Below are 21,383 nucleotides of genomic sequence, written 5' to 3'. Positions count from 1 at the left end.
GACCGCACGGATGCACCAAGCAGTGCATACATGTGCAAGCACAAACACACACACACACACACACACACACACACACACACACACACACACACACACAAGAACACACACACACACACACACACACACACAAAGCCACGTATGAGCCACATGTGCATCACAATGAATACATACAAAAAAAAGCACACAAACACACATACACATACACACAAGACACACACATTAGTATGTTGCAATAAAACAAATATTAATAAAAAAAATCATAAATCAGCGCGCACCTATCTAACAATCAACACCCAGCTCATGAGAGAATCAGATTACAGACAAATAGAAAGAATAAAAATAGAAATAGAAGAGTTCACCCTCCTGTAACAGGCCTCGGTACACGATACTGTGCATGATAACCTATATTTTCAGCTACATCTCAATATATCACACTTTCTCTAATATATATATATATGAGTATTGCAATGCAATTAACTGCCACAACCCTTTAGCATTTTCTGTATTTCTGCATAAATATGATCAAAAACATCATCAGATTTTTTTTTCACAAGTTCTAAAAGTAAATAAAGCTAAAGATAAAACTTCAGTTTCTAAATACGTTTCTCTGATTTTGCTATTTATAGGTTTATATTTGAGTAAAATGAACATTGTTGTTTTATTCTATAAACTACAGACAACATTTCTCCCAAATTACAAATAAAAATATTCTCATTTAGAGCATTTATTTACAGAAAATTAGATAGTTTTAAAAGTTTAGAAATCAACATTTGATGGAATAAACCTGATGGTTTTTAATCACAGTTTTTTTTTCGTGCATCTTGGCATCATGTTCTCCTCCACCAGTCTTACACACTGCTTTTGGATAACTTTATGCTGCTTTACTCCTGGTGTAAAAATTCAAGCAGTTCAGTTTGGTGGTTTGATGGTTTGTGATCATCCATCTTCCTCTTGATTATATTCCAGAGATTTTCAATTTGCTAAAATCATTTTCAAATGTTTAAAAGTTCAAAAGCATAATATTTTTCTTGTTTGTTTGTTTACCTACTTACTTACTAATCTACTTATTTATTTATTTGTAATTATACATGTTTACTCAGGTATATTTATTATAATCATTTGTTTATTTAATTAATTATTTATAAATATGTTTTAATAGTGTTTTTATTAAAATGGGTTAAAAACAAATGGCACAAAATGGCACGTAAAAAAAGAGAGACAGCTTTCAGCTTCAAATGAAGCACACAATTACTCAAAAAAATAAAAAAAATCTCCATTTTGCTTTCTTTTAAGATCTTTTATATCTCTTTTTCTATGGCTTTAATTTTAGATCTTTTTGTTTCTTTTTGTGAGCCTTTTGCTTCTTTTCTTTTCTTTTCCTACACCCTCTGTTTCCGGTCACCTCTCTACAAAGGTGCGACAGAGAAGTGTGGGTTTGACTGTGGTTTATATAGAGTGGTTCACAGGTGTGGCTGGCTGCCACTGATCACATCACAGCCGGGGACTCTGGGAATTGGAGTTTTGGGACCCAAATCTTCTTATTTTTCCCCCTGTTGCCCATCTCACCTACTTTTAGGACTTGTGTGAAAAGCTGATGATGTTTTAGATCATATATTTCTGCAGAAATACTATTCGAGAACCACTGTAAACCGCCACAGCACTAATAAAAGCTATATAATCATTCTGAAAAGCAGCTGTGAACACACAAACCTACAAGCGATGATAACTGATGATTACTGGACAGATTAGGACGAATGATGTTTATTAATAAATAATGATTTTCTGCAGCTTTTTCTTTTCTGTTAGAAAGACTGTTAGAAGTACTGCATCTTGATATTATAGCGAGGGGAGGGGTAATACACAGAGCACAGCACAATGAGCACAATAATACTCACAGAGCGTGGTAGTAATAATAATAATAATAATAATAATAATAATAGAGAGACAACAAGCACAAAGACATGCACTAGAGATGTAGTAACTATGTAATAACGATGTAATAGCGATGTAATAACAATGTAGTAACAATGCAACTGACACACAACCACTTTCAGTATGTGTGTGTGTTTCTGTGTGTGTGTACAAGGGTGGGACATGCTGGATGGCTGATGGATGATGGGATAGGTACGGGTATGAGGGGGTGGAGTTTGAGGCGGGCTCTGATTGCCGTCGGTGCGTACCATTGGTCTTACCACAGAGGAGGGGGTGGAGGAGGACGGGTCAGCTGGCTTTAAAGAAAGGTAGACAGATCAAAGCTATTGCAGCGCTGACCTCCCATCACACAGCTGCCACAAAACAGTGTGTGTGTGTGTGTGTGTGTGTGTGTGTGTATGTGTGTACATATGTGTGTGTGTGTGTGTGTACAAGTGTTTAATGATAATAGCATTAAATGTGCATTAAATGTGTTGTAGCAGTTCTACGTATGCAAGGGTTTGTGAATGTATTTGAAGTGTATTTGTAGTGTTTTATAGTGTATTTGAAGTGTATTTGTAGTGTTTTATAGTGTATTTGAAGTGTATTTGTAGTGTTTTATAGTGTATTTGAAGTGTATTTGTAGTGTTTTATAGTGTATTCGAAGTGTATTTGTAGTGTTTTATAGTGTATTTGAAGTGTATTTGTAGTGTTTTATAGTGTATTTGAAGTGTATTTGTAGTGTTTTATAGTGTATTTGAAGTGTATTTGTAGTGTTTTATAGTGTATTTGAAGTGTATTTGTAGTGTTTTATAGTGTATTTGAAGTGTATTTGTAGTGTTTTATAGTGTATTTGTAGCGTATTTGTAGTGTTTTATAGTGTATTTGAAGTGTATTTGTAGTGTTTTATAGTGTATTTGAAGTGTATTTGTAGTGTTTTATAGTGTATTTGAAGTGTATTTGTAGTGTTTTATAGTGTATTTGAAGTGTATTTGTAGTGTTTTATAGTGTATTTGAAGTGTATTTGTAGTGTTTTATAGTGTATTTGAAGTGTATTTGTAGTGTTTTATAGTGTATTTGAAGTGTATTTGTAGTGTTTTATAGTGTATTTGAAGTGTATTTGTAGTGTTTTATAGTGTATTTGAAGTGTATTTGTAGTGTTTTATAGTGTATTTGAAGTGTATTTGTAGTGTTTTATAGTGTATTTGAAGTGTATTTGTAGTGTTTTATAGTGTATTTGTAGCGTATTTGTAGTGTTTTATAGTGTATTTGAAGTGTATTTGTAGTGTTTTATAGTGTATTTGTAGCGTATTTGTAGTGTTTTATAGTGTATTTGAAGTGTATTTGTAGTGTTTTATAGTGTATTTGAAGTGTATTTGTAGTGTTTTATAGTGTATTTGAAGTGTATTTGTAGTGTTTTATAGTGTATTTGAAGTGTATTTTTAGTGTTTTATAGTGTATTTGAAGTGTATTTGTAGTGTTTTATAGTGTATTTGAAGTGTATTTGTAGTGTTTTATAGTGTATTTGAAGTGTATTTGTAGTGTTTTATAGTGTATTTGAAGTGTATTTGTAGTGTTTTATAGTGTATTTGAAGTGTATTTGTAGTGTTTTATAGTGTATTTGAAGTGTATTTGTAGTGTTTTATAGTGTATTTGAAGTGTATTTGTAGTGTTTTATAGTGTATTTGTAGCGTATTTGTAGTGTTTTATAGTGTATTTGAAGTGTATTTGTAGTGTTTTATAGTGTATTTGAAGTGTATTTGTAGTGTTTTATAGTGTATTTGAAGTGTATTTGTAGTGTTTTATAGTGTATTTGAAGTGTATTTGTAGTGTTTTATAGTGTATTTGAAGTGTATTTGTAGTGTTTTATAGTGTATTTGAAGTGTATTTGTAGTGTTTTATAGTGTATTTGAAGTGTATTTGTAGTGTTTTATAGTGTATTTGAAGTGTATTTGTAGTGTTTTATAGTGTATTTGAAGTGTATTTGTAGTGTTTTATAGTGTATTTGAAGTGTATTTGTAGTGTTTTATAGTGTATTTGAAGTGTATTTGTAGTGTTTTATAGTGTATTTGAAGTGTATTTGTAGTGTTTTATAGTGTATTTGAAGTGTATTTGTAGTGTTTTATAGTGTATTTGAAGTGTATTTGTAGTGTGTGTGTGCTTGTGTGTGTTTGTGTGACAGTATGTGTGTATGTGAGTGTGTCTCCAGTAGGCAGGGTTGGGATAACTGTGGTATACGTTCTCAGAATACACAAATAGAGTATCTGTATTCAGTACATGATACATTTTGAAAAGGCAGAATATAATCAGTATACTTCAGAAAATGCATTCTCAATACTTGACTCCTTTAACATTATCAATATAGGAACTTTACATAATTAAAAGGTTTTTTAAACCATTTAAAAGTATTGTCCATTTTGCAAATCTTGTTTTTTGGGGGGGGGGGAATCAGAAGTGAAGTTTAACATTTAAAGAAGCTCCTCATAAAGGAACAGTTCTGGAAATAACTCTAAATTACTTTTTTATTGTGTTATATATGTTAAGTCACTTCTTTTATGCTTCTGGTTATAACTTATAGCTAGTTTTAGAACCCTCCTATAGTCTTTTTTTTTCATTTTATCTTTATATAATTAATAACTGTATTACTGCAGTTCTTCTTCTCCTGTCAGATTAATTCTAATTCTAATTCTAATTCTAATTCTTCTCTTCTCTGCTGAAACTGAGACTCAATGCTTATTAATCATGTTAATCTAAAGAGCTAAAGGCTAAAGCTGCTGTTTCCATGTGGGTCAGCCAGACGTCTTTTAAAGGAGTAGGAAACAGTACTCACCACTCTCTGGCTTTATCTGTAATTTCTAATCTAAAGAAAATACTTATATTTATATGTACTTATATATTTTATGACTAAGAGATGTATGCTGATAATCAATTAATTGTGAGCTAAAAATCACCCCTCTGTTTTTAAAAACTCTATATGGTTTGAAAACAAATGTAGAATATACTTTTACAATATCTTTACAAACAACATTACTTTTTTCAGTGTCCAGATCACTTGCTTTCTTAAAGGCTCTGGCACTTTGTACACTAGATTTTGTACCATTTCAGCTTAAATGGCAAAATAAAGGGAATAAATTGGCATGTTTTAAAACTTTTGAACAGTTTTCAGAAATAGGGAACTGAAAATGGTTCTTTTATGGTTATGGACATAACCCTTCAAACATCCTTTTTTTTTACTGTTCTCTGTTTTATGGGTAAAAAAGCTCTAAATCCTTAGTTTTTTAAACATCATGTTTAAAATATTCTTCACCAGAGACAAGGCAAGGTCCATTTAAAGGTGTTTTTAATAGTCTATAAGCTCACTCATACTTCTACTGTACTAATAATCTGCCTTTTCAAGATGTATTGTGCATGCATTCTGAACAAGTTACTCTTTTCATGTATTTCAGTACTTTTTAAAAGTACGGTGTGGAGGAGACGCCTGATAGCGTATCTGTCTGGGCGTTAGGCAGCATGTTCCCTGTGAACAGGAAACATTCACTGTCTGAGCCCCGAACTGCAATCCCACGCTAGAGAAATGTGTGATACACTATATATCCAAAAGTATACAAACGATCCTTCTTATTAGAAAGCTAATAATGCACTACTAATGCACTACTCTTGATTAGCCACACTATATACCAGGGGTCGGCAATTAATACAGACTAGTAGCTCTCCAGCCCAGAGGGTTGTTGAATCTAATTGCAGAACAGTTAATCTCAAAGCAGGTAAACCCAAGAAGAAATGAAAAAAAAACTAATGCTGCTCCTGCTAGTGAATTGGGACACAACCGGGGAAAAAAAACGCCCTTATAAAGAGCTAGGGAGCCCGAGAATGGGCGGAAAAGCTGAAAACGGGCGGGAAATAAAGGATTTTAATTCAAGCCGAGCGCGACAGAGAGAGAGAGACAGGGGAGGGATGTAAACAAAAGCTCTCCAGAGAAACATTTTATTTTTTATTTTCCATAATCAACCATTACAACCTCACAGGCCAGATATTTCATGCTGTATCACGTCTTGGCAACCCCTGTACTATACCATATTATACTTTACTATATACTGTACTATATACTTTACAGTTGTGTGAAAGGTCTCTTTTGTCTTTTGCATTTTTATAAAATTGACATTTTGTCAAATCAACAAACATTTAATATCAGACAAATATAACCTAAATGTAACCTAAATATAAAAAGCTTTTTTTTAATGATAATTTCATTTATTAAAGGAAAACAATCTACCCTAAAAACAGGTTTGGTGACTTTAACTGAGAGAGTATATTTAATGTGTATTAAAAAAAAAAGTATAATAAAATGAAAATGTACCTAATTTAAACATACTTTTAATGCTCTTAAGTAAATTTCCTTTTTCACAAGGGTAACTTTTTAAATTATAGCTTTATATTATTAAATGATTAAAGGACAACATGATTAAAATTCTCAATGCATTAAGTTATAGAGCTGTGGATCTGTCTGTATTATCATTCCCTCAAATACCAACATAATAAATCATATATTTCTGTTAATAAGTAGGTGTTTATATATTTTTGAACACACAGTGTATTCACAGAACAGCGTCTGTCATCATTTCGGTATCTGTGGCGATTACTGTGGTACGTGAGGAGTACATTTAGTTAGTGTAAATCTAAAGAGAAAGATAAAGAGAGAGAAAGTGGAGGGATGGGAATGGGAGATTATTGTGTGTGTGTGTGTGTGTGTGTGTTTGTGAAAGTGTGTGTGTATATGTATGTGTGTATAGTGTGGTATTGTGGGGTAATGGGTGTATGTTCTCTGTCTACATGGTATATGGAGGAAAATACATTGTCCTCTTTACTCAAATCCTCTGCAGATCCGCCGTAAACCACAATATAATATAATAGTGTTTTTTCGTTCACGATTACACACTTTAACGTTTGCACAATGTTTGCACTTTTAATACAAAGATTATATGGTGTTCGCGGATAACTGCAAAGGATCTGGCAACCCTGTCCATGCACACGCACAACACTACCGGCTCGGTCGTGGATTTCCGGATGTGCAATTGCGAGACTGCCAGAGAAGCACGAGACTCTACTCGCAGGCAACTTTCATTTTACAGCATTTTACACTCAGAAAAGAAGTTCTCTCATGTTGCATAGAATCAGAGACTTGGAAAATACTGGCTAGCCCTGCTCCCTGGAGCTCAAATTAATTTAATTTAAGTAATTTAATTAATTCATTTTGTAAAAGCATCATTTTTTAATTCAATGTACAGTGGCTAGCAAAAGCATTCATATCTATTCACCTTACAACCACAAACTTACCATATTGTTCACACTACAAGGCAGCCTGATTATAAGGAGCACTATGAGACACTAGTAAGGAACAGGGGTGTCTCCATGTTTTCCTTCTAATTCAGCAGGTCACCTCTGAACCTGTAAACCTGTAAAGCTAAGCTAAGTAAGTTAAGTAAACAAAACTGTAATTCTTAAAAAAGTCAAACGAGTGCTGGATGTTAATCTACACAGATTTCTCTCCTGAAAAACTGCTTATTTGGGTTTTGAGTTCAAACCCAAACCATCTCCAAACCATCACTGATTGGTGGAAACTTCACACTAGACCTCGAGCAGTTTGGACTGTGTGTCTCTCCACTCTTCCTCCAGACTCTGATCCCTTGATTTACTTGAAATGAAAATTAAATGTAAAATTTACTGATGATCAGTGATGGTTTGGAGAGACATGTCTGTCATCTGCTGCTGTTGATCCACTGTGTTTTATTATCAAGTCTAAAGTCAGTGCAGTTTTGTTTTCCCACAAAATCTTACAGCACTTCATATCTTACAGCTTCCCTCTGCTACTGACAACTTTTATGGAGATGCGGTTAGATTTCATTTTCCAGCAGGACTTGGCACACTGCCCACACTGAGTACCAAAATACCAATTGGTCTTATACTGTATAATATTCGAATTTTCTGAGACACTGATTTTTGGGTTTTCATTGGCTGCAAGCCATAATCATAAACAATAAAAGAAATAATGCCTAAAATATATTAATTTGTTAATATATTTGGAAGGAGGTTCTGCAGTCTTCGATGTGGGATGTCCAGGTTCAAAAACAGCTTTTAAACACTAGAAAAATAATACTTGTTCAATATTAGTGTTTTGGCTCTATATATGCAATATATGATTATGCGTTGCAGGCATATAGTACAGTGTATATATGATGAATGTATATATAGTTGTATATACTAATATATAATACATATATAAAGTATTACTGTTACTTGTTGTTTCTCCTAACTACTTGGCCGTTGCAACGGAATTTCCTTGCTTTGTGCACTACTAGTATAAAACTGAATCACAATAAAGTAAGTCTAAGTAAGTCTAAGAATTTTTTGAGATGCACTTGTACTTTCACAAGCCACTGTAGGTGAAGAATCTGCAAATGAATAAATGATTCTGAGTTCTAGTATTAATATGCGATATTCCAGTAACAGGTTTTCCGTCAGGGAGCAGCACTATCCAGCATTAAATAATCAAGTCAACGAGAGCACTGGATAAAGAATAGAGAAGAGACAGAGCAGATAAGACACAGATAAGAGAGTAAAAGTGCGGAACAGACAGACAGACAGACAGACAGGAGAAAAGGCATTCAGAGGAGAGGATGCAGTGTGGCATCGTCAACAAGACAAGAGCTGGCAAACATGACCTTCTCACCTTCTTCCAACTCTAAATCAATTCAGACGCAAACAGCAGGCCTGTTTTAGGAGGCTCTGCGGGCTGGAGGTTTACGGGGAGTATTCTGGGATTAGTGCTTCAGATTATCAGAGAGGAATAATCTAATGCTCTTGCTGAAGGAGAGCCGAATGAGCAGATGAGCTGATTGAGTTTAAAGGGGGGGCTGACTGGGATCAAGTCTTCAGGAATCGGACTGAATGGATTGTTGTTACTGGGACTAGTAGATCGAGCTTCATGGAAAAGTGCAAAGGGAAAATTTCTCTATTTTTTAAAAAGGAAAAACGAAAGACAGTCCAAACACAATGCTGAGATCAAGGCCATGCCTTCTGATTAAACATGAAATGAAAACAAAAATGGAGGTAAGGAGGAAATCTCAAACCAAAAAATAAAAAACGTTAGATCAGTGCAGACAGGGTTCCTGTATAGCAGAATAGAGGAGATACTTCTGACAGTCCACACTTTATATATCAACATCATCTGTCTGATTATAGGTATAAACGTGAATATAATATAAATAATCTTAAATAAATAATCTTAAATAAATAAAATTCAATAAAATGTATATTACTTAGATATTTGTACATTTATTATTAGCATTATATTTAAAAAGATATATATATATATATGAAGGGACCCAAAATGCATTTTTTTTTGCATGTGAAGACATAGAAACATATCCTCGCTTTCTAATAAAAACAGGTATCTCCATTTTTGTCTTTTTTGTTTTTAGTTTTACTAAATATTTTCAACAGACAAACTGTTCCAATAATTCCATTAAACTGTACTAAAAAAAATCTTGATGAATGGACCAATAGAAATACTTAAAAATGACCTGAAATAAACTCTTTTTACATTGACTTCCGTTGTTCTTCCATAGTTTTGGGGATACTTGTTTTTCATTGGACAGCGATGATATGTATTTACAGCTTTTGTTAAGTAAAACTTATCCATTTTGGATTAAATCTCTTCATATGCATATATATTTTTTTAAAAAAACACACTACCATTCAAAAGTCTGGAATCACTTTTTTTTAAATATTGAAACTTGAAACCATATTCATATTTATGTAGATTATTTTATGTAATTAATCACGCAAAACAGGTTTACATGAATACTCCAATCAAAAGCTACTTGATGTAGATGTTGTAATCAATAGTACATATACAGTGGTGCTTCAAAGTTTGTGAAGCCTTTAGAAGTTTTTAGAATTTCTATGTTTCTGTATAGATATGACCCGAAACATCTGATTTTCAATGTGTTAGAGAGGCCTTCAGTTGCTTAGAAGTTACCTTGGGGTTCTTTGAGACGTCGCTGACTATTACACTGTTACGTGCCTTTTTCTTGGAGTGATCTTTATTGGATGATTTATGCAGAAATTGGTACATAAATGTGAAATTCCATGATTAAAATTATACATAGAACATCAAATATATACACACTCCAGGTTATATTGTTTCAGTGTCACTAAATTTTACAAAAACGTTTTTTAATTGGCCAACTAACCTTATGTTAGTTTTTATTACTTTATATAATAAAAATGTAGCTAAACACCCTGACAAAGAAAATGTCTGGAGAACTATAGGTGAGCTGAACACTGAAGCCAACTGTTAAGCTTGGTGGTGGTAGCCTAATGCTAAAGTCTAAACTATAGTATAAAACTATTTGTTAGATAAAAACTCCCAATACTGTCAATATTTTAGATTTTATTGGATATTATTTCATCATAACATCACACATTTATTTTTTTGGAATTCACAGCTCTGGTTCCATCGGACGTTTCTTATTTTTAAATGTTCAGCTTCCTACTGATTATCTGTAAATATATCTGTAATATATATAAACCTTTCAAATTAGTATAATTTATATTCATTTATTGATTTATTTTATCTGTCACTATGCTGCTTTATTTAACAAAAGAAAGTGATTCCAAATTTTGAACAGTAGTGTATATAGATTTATAATATACTGAAAAACGATGTTGTTATTAATTTAGATCATTAAAATGGGCAAGCATTTGTCACAATTTAATCACACACATTAATCAAGTTTAAAAGAGAATTTACAGTATTTAGAGTATTTATGGCTGTAAGAAGAGATCCAAACATATATTTAAAATACAGTTTTTAACAGCTTTGATATTGCTTCTCAATATTTTTTTTTTTTACCAATTTTCCAATCCAAACACTATTATAACATATTTGTACAATTTCTTACCTTTAAAATAATGATGTAGAATTTCTATTTTTTGTTTTTAGTAATTTTTTTATTTCACATTTGTCAGAAATGTCAGAAAATATTTCCAGCCGTTCTTGCTATACAGTCTTCGCATGCTCATGTTTGCAAGTGGAACTTAAACGGTGAAGGTTTTTAAAATAAGGGGTAGAAAACTAAAGAAAACCAGGATTAAAAATGTAATTAAATAAAATTAAAAATGCATTATCTTAATCTCTATAGTTCTTTGGGGGGAAGAGAGAGAGAGGTGTTGTGTGCAGGCAGGCAGGCTGAGAGATAGACTACTTACGTTAACCTCTGTGATAGCTATGTCAACAACGCTACCCACTACTATGAGAGCGTCAAATGTATTCCATGCATCGACAAAATAATGCTGCATTTGGGTGGGGAGGAGGAGGAGGAGGAGGAGGAGGAAGAGGAGGATGAAAAGAAACGAAAAACAAGAAGAAAACAAAGAGAGAGGAGAAAAAATAAGAAAAGAAACAGTTACATATGAACATCGACTTCTTCAGAACACAAATGGGGGAAATCATAGAACCAAGGGACAGGTGTGGAGAGGAAGTGGGGAGGAAAAGAAAAAGAGGAAAAGGAAAAAACAATAGAATCCGAGACATGGCGGAGGAGGAGAGGACCTGCGGGAGGTCATGCTTTCTGATGAGAAAAGAACATCAACAGTCAAAACTGCACTGAAAAGAACACATGAGTCTCTTTGGTTAGTTTAGGTTAGTCAGACAGTGAAAAAAATATGTTATATGGCTTGCTCTCGCTCTCCTTCTCTCTCTCTTTCTTTCTCTCTCTCTTTTGGGCTCTCTCTTTCTTTCTAAACCCCCTACCAGCTCTTCTGATTGGTCTACACCATCATCCAGAACAACACACAGAAGCACAGTTCCAGTCTTGCCTTCAGGAGAGGTGGAACTCCAAGAGGAAACACAGCAGCAGGACATGGAAGGAAGGGGAATAGAAGAGATAGAAGAGGTAAAAGAGAAAGAGAGAGAGAGAGAGAGAGAGAGAGAGAGATAGAAGAGATGATGGCAGTGTACTTACGTTTATTTCACTCAGAATGACGTCTATAATGCTGCCAATTACGATGAGGAAGTCAAAAACATTCCACGGGTCACTAAAGTAACCCTATACAGGACGAAGGGGTAGTTAGACAGGCAGCATCAAACATTAGCATTAGCATTAGCATTAGCATTAGCAAAACTGCATACCTACCACTCTCCTCTAGCCTCTAACACTGTGGGACTGAGCTTATCCTCAAAAATATCAAAAATATCCTTTAAATAAAAAAAACTAAAAATTCACACGCACACAACCTGATAGAATTACTGTAGGAGAAAGCAGGGCATCACCTAACAATGCTATTTTTTTAATAAGCTGTACCTAAAAACAAGGATGTGAAAAGTATTGACACTCATTACTCTGCAGGTAGACGTATGCAGCTCTGGAAATGAAAAAATAAGAGACCACTCTTCTGAATCAGTTTCTCTGATTTTGCTATTAATAGGTAGAGTGTCTCACAAAAATTAAGTACACCCCTTAAATGTCTGCAGATATTTAAGTTTTTTAACTGGAAAACACTGACAAAATGACGCTTTAACACAATGATCTTGGCCATTGTGCTGCAGCTCAGTTTCAGGATGTTAGCCATCTTCATATAGCACAACAATCCGGCTTTTAAGATCCTCAGAGAGTTCTTTGCCATGAGGTGCCATGTTGGAACTTTCAGTGATCAGTATGAGAGAGAAAATGACGAGCAGTGCTCAATTTGGACATTTAGGGGTGTGGTCTCTTAGGGGTGTAATCACTTTAGTTTCGGGTAGAAACTAATGGTTGTATATTGAGTTATTTTGAAGGAAGAATAAATGTACACTCTTATATAAGCTAAGCTGCACACAGACTACTTTTTTATTGTGTCAAATTTTGTCAGTGTTTCCCATTAAAAAAAAGATAAACCTAAATATCTGCAGAAATGTGAGAGCTGTACTCTGTTCTGTGACACACTGTATAAATATTTAAGTAAAATGAACATTGTTGTTTTATTCTATAAACTACAGACAACATTTCTCCCAAATTCCAAATAAAAATATTCTCATTTAGAGCATTTATTTGAAAATTAGAAAATGATACAGATGCAAAGAAAACAAGTTTGTATTCATATTAAGTTATAAGAGTTTAGAAATCAGTATTTGGTGGAATAATCCTGTTTTTAATCACAGTTTTTTTTTCATGCATCTTTGCATCATGTTCTCCTCCACCAGTCTTACACACTGCTTTTGGATAACTTTATGCTGCTTTACTCCTGGTGCAAAAATTCAAGCAGTTCAGTTTGGTGGTTTGATGGTTTGTGATCATCCATCTTCCTCTTGATTATATTCCAGAGGCTTTCAATTTGGTAAAATCAAATAAACTCATCATTTTTAATAGCTCTCTTATTTTTTTCCAGAGCTGTATTTCAGGCTGTGCCCCATTCTATCCTATATTATAGTAATCTGATTTAAAAAACAAAAAACAATTTCACATCCACTCTTTATCTCAGATTTAAGTGATTTCACTGTTATTCTTCAGTTCCACCATCATGTCCAAAGTCTCTCACTCAGTAAAAACACATCAGTGCTGTCTAGTGTTGTGAGAATTTTAGTATTTAAGCTTTCACTGCAAAATCTTGATAAAAGGATGATTTAAGTCATTAAATTGTAAAATTAAAAACTGCATTAAGTAGATTAACTGAGTAAAACAGCTGTAGAACATGCCACAGTGCCATAAAAATGAGTTTAATCCAGGGAAACCTACACAGCTCTGTGAAAGAGAGAGCGAGAGAGAGATTCTACATGAACTAAAAGTCCTTTAAAATCTTTAAAAAGACAGATTATGTTGTTATCGTGCCATTTTAAATAGCAAGCCATTTAAAATAACAACCCTGTCAAAACTCTGTAAAGCTGAAACTCAGTGCAGAGCAGCTGGAGATGATAAGGATTAATCCCTCTGTGTCCAGAAGATACAGTACCTGAAATATCAGTCGTTAAACAGAACACACAACACTGAGGTGTGTCTCTCATGCACAGATTAGGCACAAAAATACTACAGAAAACAAGCAAAATTAGTTTTCACGATTGATTTCTCACTATTTTCACTGTAAATCATAATCCTAATATAATCTGCATGTACATGAGTGTGTGCTGTGAGACTATTAGATCTATAAGAGAGAATAAAAATATTTCAGTGCATTTTATATTTTATAAGTCATTGCTTTTTTAGAAATTAATACTCTATATCATGCTTCTGTGACACTCTGTTCCCAGGCATACTGAAGTGGGCCAGTATTTAGGACAATATTTGGCCTAAAAGCCTAAAAACTCTGGAGTTTTATCTCCAGAAATATTTTTATATTAGTATTATGAGTTACACTGAAAATAGTGAGAAATCAATCGTTAGCATTAGCTGCTAACAATGCTAAGTGCTAGCTCTTGCGCCATTCAGAGGCGAGTGTATCAGACTGTAGCCTACTGCTAACCCTGGCTAGCACTGCTGGAGCATCATTAGCATTAGCAGCGAACAATGCTAAGTGCTAGCTCTTGTGCCACTCAGAGCCGAGTATATCGGACTGTAGCCTGCTCCTAACCCTGGCTAGCACAGCTGGAGCAGCATAGGTATTAGCGGCTAACAATGCTAAGTGCTAGCTCTTGCGCCATTCAAAGGCAAGTGTATCAGACTGTAGCCTGCTCCTAACTCTGGCTAGCACTGCTGGAGCATCATTAGCATTAGCCGCTAACAATGCTAAGTGCTAGCTCTTGCGCCATTCAGAGGCGAGTATATCAGACTGTAGCCTGCTGCTAATCCTGGCTAGCACTCTGACTACATCAGATGTATGATATACAGTATTCATTTCTAAAAAAGCAATAACTTATAAAATATAAAAAATACACTGTATACCGTATTGGTATTTGTTTTGTGGTATGGCAAATGTCTATAGGATTGTATTATTGATTCTAATTTAACTTTTATCTTATAAAAAACATTTATCTCAAATAGAGAACATGAAATTCTACATAAAATAATAATATTTGAAAACAAAATACAAAAAAAAAAGGAAAAAAATATCGGTAACACTTTCCATAAATGTCATGTCTATTAGGCTATTTACAGAAAACATACTCATAATGCATTATAATGCATTTATAAGTCATTATAAAAAATACACAGTTATATCATTTTTATAATTTTTATTATTATGCATTATGAATTGTGATTACAGCCAAACAAGTGCTGGATTTTAATCTACACAGATTTCTAATCTACACAAAAGAGCTGGTGTTTAGCATGGTTACCAGATATGTGTTTAGCGGACAATGCTAATGCTGCTCCAGCACTGCTAGCCAGAGTTAGGGGCAGGCTACTGGCCAATATACTCGCCTCTAAACAGCTAAAGAGTTAGTAATTAGCATGATTAGCGGCTAATGCTAATGCCAATGCTATTCTCGAAGCTGGAGAACTTTACTGAAACTCCTGTTTAACTCTGTACTTCAGCAGAGTGGCTTTACTGCTCCCTAATACCTGACTGATAGAATTCATACATAAGGAGCACCGGATTATAAGGAGCTCTGATATTTTTGGGAAAATGTAAGGATTTTAAGTGCTGCTTATAGTACGACAAATACGGTAATTGTAATTAATGAGTGGTTTATTATAGCGTGCTTTATTAATGCAGATTTGTTGAGATTATTGGTACTGGCATATACCTTATAAACACAGCATAATGCTTAATAAACATGGCTATATTGTGCAATACATTTTAATAAACATTCATAAACATGTTTATAATGCTTTATGAATGCATTATAATGTGTTTTGAGTATGTTTATAGAGATGTTTTTTTTTTTTTGAGTATGTTTATAGAGATATTTATAGAAAGTGTTAACAAAGTATCCTTTGTTTAATAAGAGAGATAGATCTATTCAGAGCTGCTCTAATCCTACAGTGTTTGTTTGAATACTGAATACGGAAAAATAGAGTGAGAAAGAGAGCAAGAAAGAGTGCAGGGCTACTCTGCTTAAGCTCTGTCTGGACGGGATTATTTTCTCAGGGGGACGACTAAAAAATATTTCACACTTCTACTCACACTACTGATAAAACTCCTGCATCCATAATGTAATCGTAAAAACAGGAGGATCAGTGAGTTTTTAGGCTTTAGTTTTTCTCGGTCACATGACATCATCGTGGTGTTCAGTAGCTCCTCCCTTTCCACTCGCTGTTGTGTTTTTTTTTTTTTACGTGGATCTCCGTGAAAACCGTGGCGAGCCCAAAGTGTAATTACGGTGTGCGGCAGTGGACAAATATCTATTTTATTAAAGGGGAGGAGACGAAACTCAGAGATGTGCGTCCGGACAGGACTAAAATTACCGGAGGAGCACGAAAAAGAGTTCAAAGAAAAACAGTAGATAATTCAGAATGTAATTTTTTATCTCGTCTGAGAAATAAAACACATACATGATCGTTCTGGACGAGAATAAAATCACAGAGGATAAAAACCTCCATAAAAGACAAAATTACCCCAGAACCCCCTGAGAAACTAATCCCATCCAGATAGAGCTTAATACTATTATTTCAATACAGGAAGAAATAAATATAAACAGTGAAATTAGTGTTTAAGAGGCAACCCTTTCTAATAAGAAACTTCTCATAAACTACAGTTTTATAAAGACTACAGTGAGGAAGTGTTGAATGAATAGGGAGCAGATCGTACCCTGGGCTTGAAGGCAATGAGTTTGAGGATCATCTCCACAGTGAAAAGACCGGTGAAGAGCATGTTGAGGATGTTCATGGCTTTGTTGAAGGACGGGGACTGACCATGGTGCTGTAAAAATATAAAAACACACAATACATACTTTTACATATGTTTTCCTCATGTAAATTAAATATACACAGATCTGCTGGAATAACTCTGGTTTTTAATCACAGTTTTTATGCATTTTGGCATCATGTTCTCCTCCACCAGTCTTACACACTGCTTTTGGATAACTTTATGCTGCTTTACTCCTGATGCAAAAATTCAAGCAGTTCAATTTCTTCCTCTTGATTCTATCTATCTATCTATCTATCTATCTATCTATCTATCTATCTATCTATCTATCTATCTATCTATCTATCTATCTATTTATATCATTTTAAGGCTTGTCTTTTTCTTAATTCCTCTGTTATGTGGAATTGAAATTAGCTTTTTTTTAGCTTTTATTTAATTTTATTTTTCCATTCCACCTTAAATGCTGCAGCCTCTGCTGTCTGTTGCACTATTTAAGGTTGATCTTAATAGTTACACATTTAAAAACAAGGGGTAAGGGTACAAAAGAGAAATGGGACCAACTTAGAAGTATACAATCGCTTTTATAGATACTGACCTGCATTGCCAGGCAGATGGTGTTGAGGAGGATCAGGGTGAACATCAGGTACTCAAAGTAGGTGGAGTTAACCACGTACCACACCTTATACTGATACGGGTTTTTAGGAATGTACCTGCGCAGCGGCCGCGCCTTCAGGGCGTACTCTACACACTGCCGCTGTATAACGTTAACATCACAAAAACATATACAAGCACACATAGTTAGAATTCAGATTCAGATTCAGATTTTTCATTAAAATAAAGACAAATAAAGACAAATATACCCTTAAATATATACAAACCAATATACTTCATTATAGAAACACACTGACCATCATTAATACACTTCAAAATATTATTTTTTTAGTTCTGTCAGATTTTTGAAAATGTAAATTTTAATACAATTGACTAAATTGACTTTTTTCCCATCCGTTCAGTCCATTACTTGATGAGCACTCGTGCCTGCATTACCTTGTTGCCTTGTAAATTAGGTTTCCTTTGTGGTCATGCATCAAAAAATGTCTTACAACACATCCAAAAATAGCTATTATTCAAATGCACATGTGAAAAATCACTGTTGTTTAAGTGCACATCAAAAAAAAAATGCTATTATTTAAATGTGCATACAGAAAAAAGCGATAACTTAAATGCACATTCAAAAAATAGCTATTATTCAAATGCACATCCAAAAATCTGATATTATTTAAATGCACCTCCAAAAAAATGCTATTATTTAAATGCACATTGAAAAAATTGCTATTTTTTAAATGCACATGTGAAAAATCACTATTATTTAAATGCACATGCAAAAAATAGCTATTATTCAATTGCACATGCACAAAAATAGCTATTATTTAAATGCATATCCACAAAAATGGCTATTATTTAAATGCGCATCCAAAAATCTGATATTATTTAAATGCACATCCACAAAACAAGCTATTATTTAAATGCACATCCCAAAAAATAGCTATTATTTAATTGCACATAAAAAAAGCTATTTTTAAATGCATATCCAGAAAATAGATATTATCTACATGCACATCCAAAAATTTGTTATTATTTAAACGTATATCCACAAAAATAGCTATTATTTAAATGCACACACAAAAAATAGTTACTATTTAAATGCACATGCAAAAAATTACTATTATTTAAATGCACATCCAAAATCTAGTTATTATTTGCATGCTGTTGTCTTGTGATGATGCTCATCTGTACCTGGTTCTTGTCCAGCTCGCAGTTCTTGTACTCTTGCTCTCCTTGCTCCTGGAAGGTGACGATGACGAAACCTACGAAGATGTTCATCATGAAAAAGGCGATGATGATGATGTAGATGATGAAGAAGATGGAGATGACCACTCGGTAGTTGTAGATGGGGCCAACGTCTTCAGCATGGGAGTCAATGGCTCTGTACAGTAGCCTGAGGGGAAGATACAGATAAAAGAGTTAAAATCACACTGATAAAAAAGATTCACTACGATGTTTTTTTTAGTTAAAAATGAAAACCTTAACAACTTATTTAATATAATCACTGTTGCTTAAAACCTGAAAAACTCCAAAATGACAACTTACAAATAAAAGCAGATATTTTATTACCCCAAAATAAGTAATTTGTGGGCTGTTCTAATTCATTATAATCTATTCTTTATGAATTTTTTATACAATACAATATATCTAAAATTTTAAAAGTGGATTACAATATGCAGTGCTGTAAAAATGTATTTTTAGGGTACAGATTTCTATCTTTTTTTTGCTTTTTTTGTCATACTTACATGCAGATATTTTTCAGATATAAAAAGCAGTTTTTAGACTAAAACAAAGCTTTACAGATAACTTGCCAAGAGTCTTTCACAATGAATTTTGTTTAACCTCTTTTAAAGAAATGTTTTAATTCAGACACATTGGAGGATTTGCCAGCATAAAAGTCCTGTTTAAGATCACCCACAGCATCACAATTATCACTACACTCCAAACCCTTCATTTAGTTTTTATTTTAGCCATTTAGAAGTGGACTTGTTTGTGTGCTTTGGGTCATTGTCCTGCTGCAAAACCCAAGTACAGCTAAGCTTAAGGTCTGAAACGAATGGGCAGATCTTTTCTTTCAGGATCAGAATTCATAGTCCATTTTTTCTACTTTTTATATAGCTGCTTTTTGCATTTACTCAGGTTACCTTTGTCTTCAACTTAAATAGCCATTAAATACTGTAAGAACAAACTATTTTAACTATTCTACTTCTTATTCTACATCTTATTCAGCACATTTTCTATCTACAATTTCTTTACATCCTATTTTTCATTAACATATATTTTCTGTGTGTTTTTTTTTTTATTAGCATCGGATATATTAATAATGTAATGTGTATGTTTGAGGCGTACCCTGGCCATCCCTCAAAAGTGGACACAGCAAATAAAGCCATCATTCCTTGTAAAACATCATCGAAATTGAAGTCACTGTTCTCCCAGCTTCTCTGAGCTCTCTCCGGCTTCCCAACGTTACCGTCTTTATATAGTATATACGTCCCCCTGTTAACACACACACACACACAGCATTTAATATGTATCAGAATCAAAAATCAGAATCAGAAATTATTAGAAAGTATTTTTAGTTACTGTACCTGCATTCTGTCTGCGTCTGTTTGGAAGAGTCTGTGCAGTAGAAGAATTTGCCCTGAAAAATAAAATACAAAGACAAAGATAATGATATTATGGATTTTCTCACAATGTATCTGGCCATTTGTCCCACTATGTCCACCCTATCACTAGTGAGGCTCCAACACCTGGAGGGTAAAGAAGACTAGCACACTCCTCCTCCGACACATGTAAAGTCAGACTCCGCCTCTTTTTGAACTTTTTGCCGAGTAGCATCACAGCGCTAACACTTGGAGGAAAGCACAGAGACTCGGTGGTTCTGATACATCAGCTCACAGACGCAGCCTTGTGCTGATCCACATCACCCTAGAAGTGATGAGGGGAAAGAGAGAACGCCATCTACTGTACTGTACCCACCCAGAGAGAGCAAGGCCAACTGTGGTACTCTCTCGGGGCTCTGGCAGCTGATGGCAATGGCTGGATGACCAGGATTCGAACCAGAAATCTCCCGATCATAGTGGCAGCAGCTTGGGAACCACTCAGCAAAATGACGAAAATATCATTTATTGCAATACAGTTTGGGAATATACATACTGTCCACTAAAAATTCTTATTGTGACAGACCTAGTTGTGAGGATATCAGACCAAAGACCAAAAGTGTGTGTGTGTGTGTGTGTGTGTGTGTGCTCTTACCTTAAAGAGTTGCACTCCAATACACGCAAACATGAACTGCAGCAGGGTGGTGACGATGACGATGTTCCCGATGGTGCGAATAGCCACAAACACACACTGAACTACATGCTGCAGATTCAGAGAAACACATACACACCAGTTACACACATTAATATACAGCTCTGTAAAACATGAAGAGATCACTTCAGTTTCTGAATCAGTTTCTCTGATTTTACTATTTATAGGTTTATGTTTGAGTAAAATGAACATTGTTGTTTTATTCTATAAACTACAGACAACATTTCTCCCAAATTACAAATAAAAATATTCTTATTTAGAGCATTTATTTACAGAAAATGAAAAATAGCTGAAATAACAAAAAGATGCAGAGCTTTCAGACCTCAAATAATGCAAAGAAAACAAGTTCATATTCATAAAGTTTTAAGAGTTCAGAAATAATCAATTTTGGTGGAATAATCCTGGTTTTTAATCACAGTTTTTTTCATGCATCTTGGCATCATGTTCTCCTCCACCAGTCTTACACACTGCTTTTGGATAACTTTATGCTGCTTTACTCCTGGTGTAAAAATTCAAGCAGTTCAGTTTGGTGGTTTGATGGCTTGTGATCATCCATCTTCCTCTTGATTATATTCCAGAGCTTTTTTTAATTTGGTAAAATCAAAGAAACTCATCATTTTTAAGTGTTCTCTCATTTTTTTCCAGACCTGTATGTTTGTGTTTTACCTCTATTATCAGAATAGACATTGCCTATGTGAATAAAAATAATTTGCCAGATCAGGTCATAAACTGTATAATACTGTATACAGCAGTGAATGACTTGTGTTGTGCTT

At 34.1% G+C, this 21,383-nt stretch overlaps 1 protein-coding gene across 5 annotated transcripts in view; it reads right to left on the bottom strand.

Moving 5' to 3' along the window:
• cacna1c (calcium channel, voltage-dependent, L type, alpha 1C subunit) overlaps positions 1-21,383 on the bottom strand; it is a 326,406-nt gene that overhangs the window by 27,113 nt on the left and 277,910 nt on the right. For 3 of the 5 annotated variants that reach the window (XM_049473023.1, XM_049473038.1, XM_049473045.1), the window contains 8 exons: positions 20,554-20,661; positions 19,887-19,939; positions 19,648-19,794; positions 18,490-18,691; positions 17,288-17,446; positions 16,636-16,746; positions 11,937-12,020; positions 2,181-2,228 (listed from right to left, as the gene is read on the bottom strand). In XM_049473023.1, coding sequence (XP_049328980.1) covers positions 2,181-2,228; positions 11,937-12,020; positions 16,636-16,746; positions 17,288-17,446; positions 18,490-18,691; positions 19,648-19,794; positions 19,887-19,939; positions 20,554-20,661 — 912 coding nt within the window. Of the gene's footprint in view, positions 1-2,180; positions 2,229-11,181; positions 11,266-11,936; positions 12,021-16,635; positions 16,747-17,287; positions 17,447-18,489; positions 18,692-19,647; positions 19,795-19,886; positions 19,940-20,553; positions 20,662-21,383 lie in introns of all 5 variants that reach the window. The other 2 variants (XM_049473052.1, XM_049473030.1) reach the window with 2 other exon arrangements.

This window comes from Astyanax mexicanus, chromosome 2 (genome assembly GCF_023375975.1).
Source record: "Astyanax mexicanus isolate ESR-SI-001 chromosome 2, AstMex3_surface, whole genome shotgun sequence".
Taxonomy (NCBI): Eukaryota; Metazoa; Chordata; class Actinopteri; order Characiformes; family Acestrorhamphidae; genus Astyanax; species Astyanax mexicanus.
Note: the sequence above shows the minus strand (reverse complement) of the source record. Positions and strands in the feature narration are given on the sequence as shown.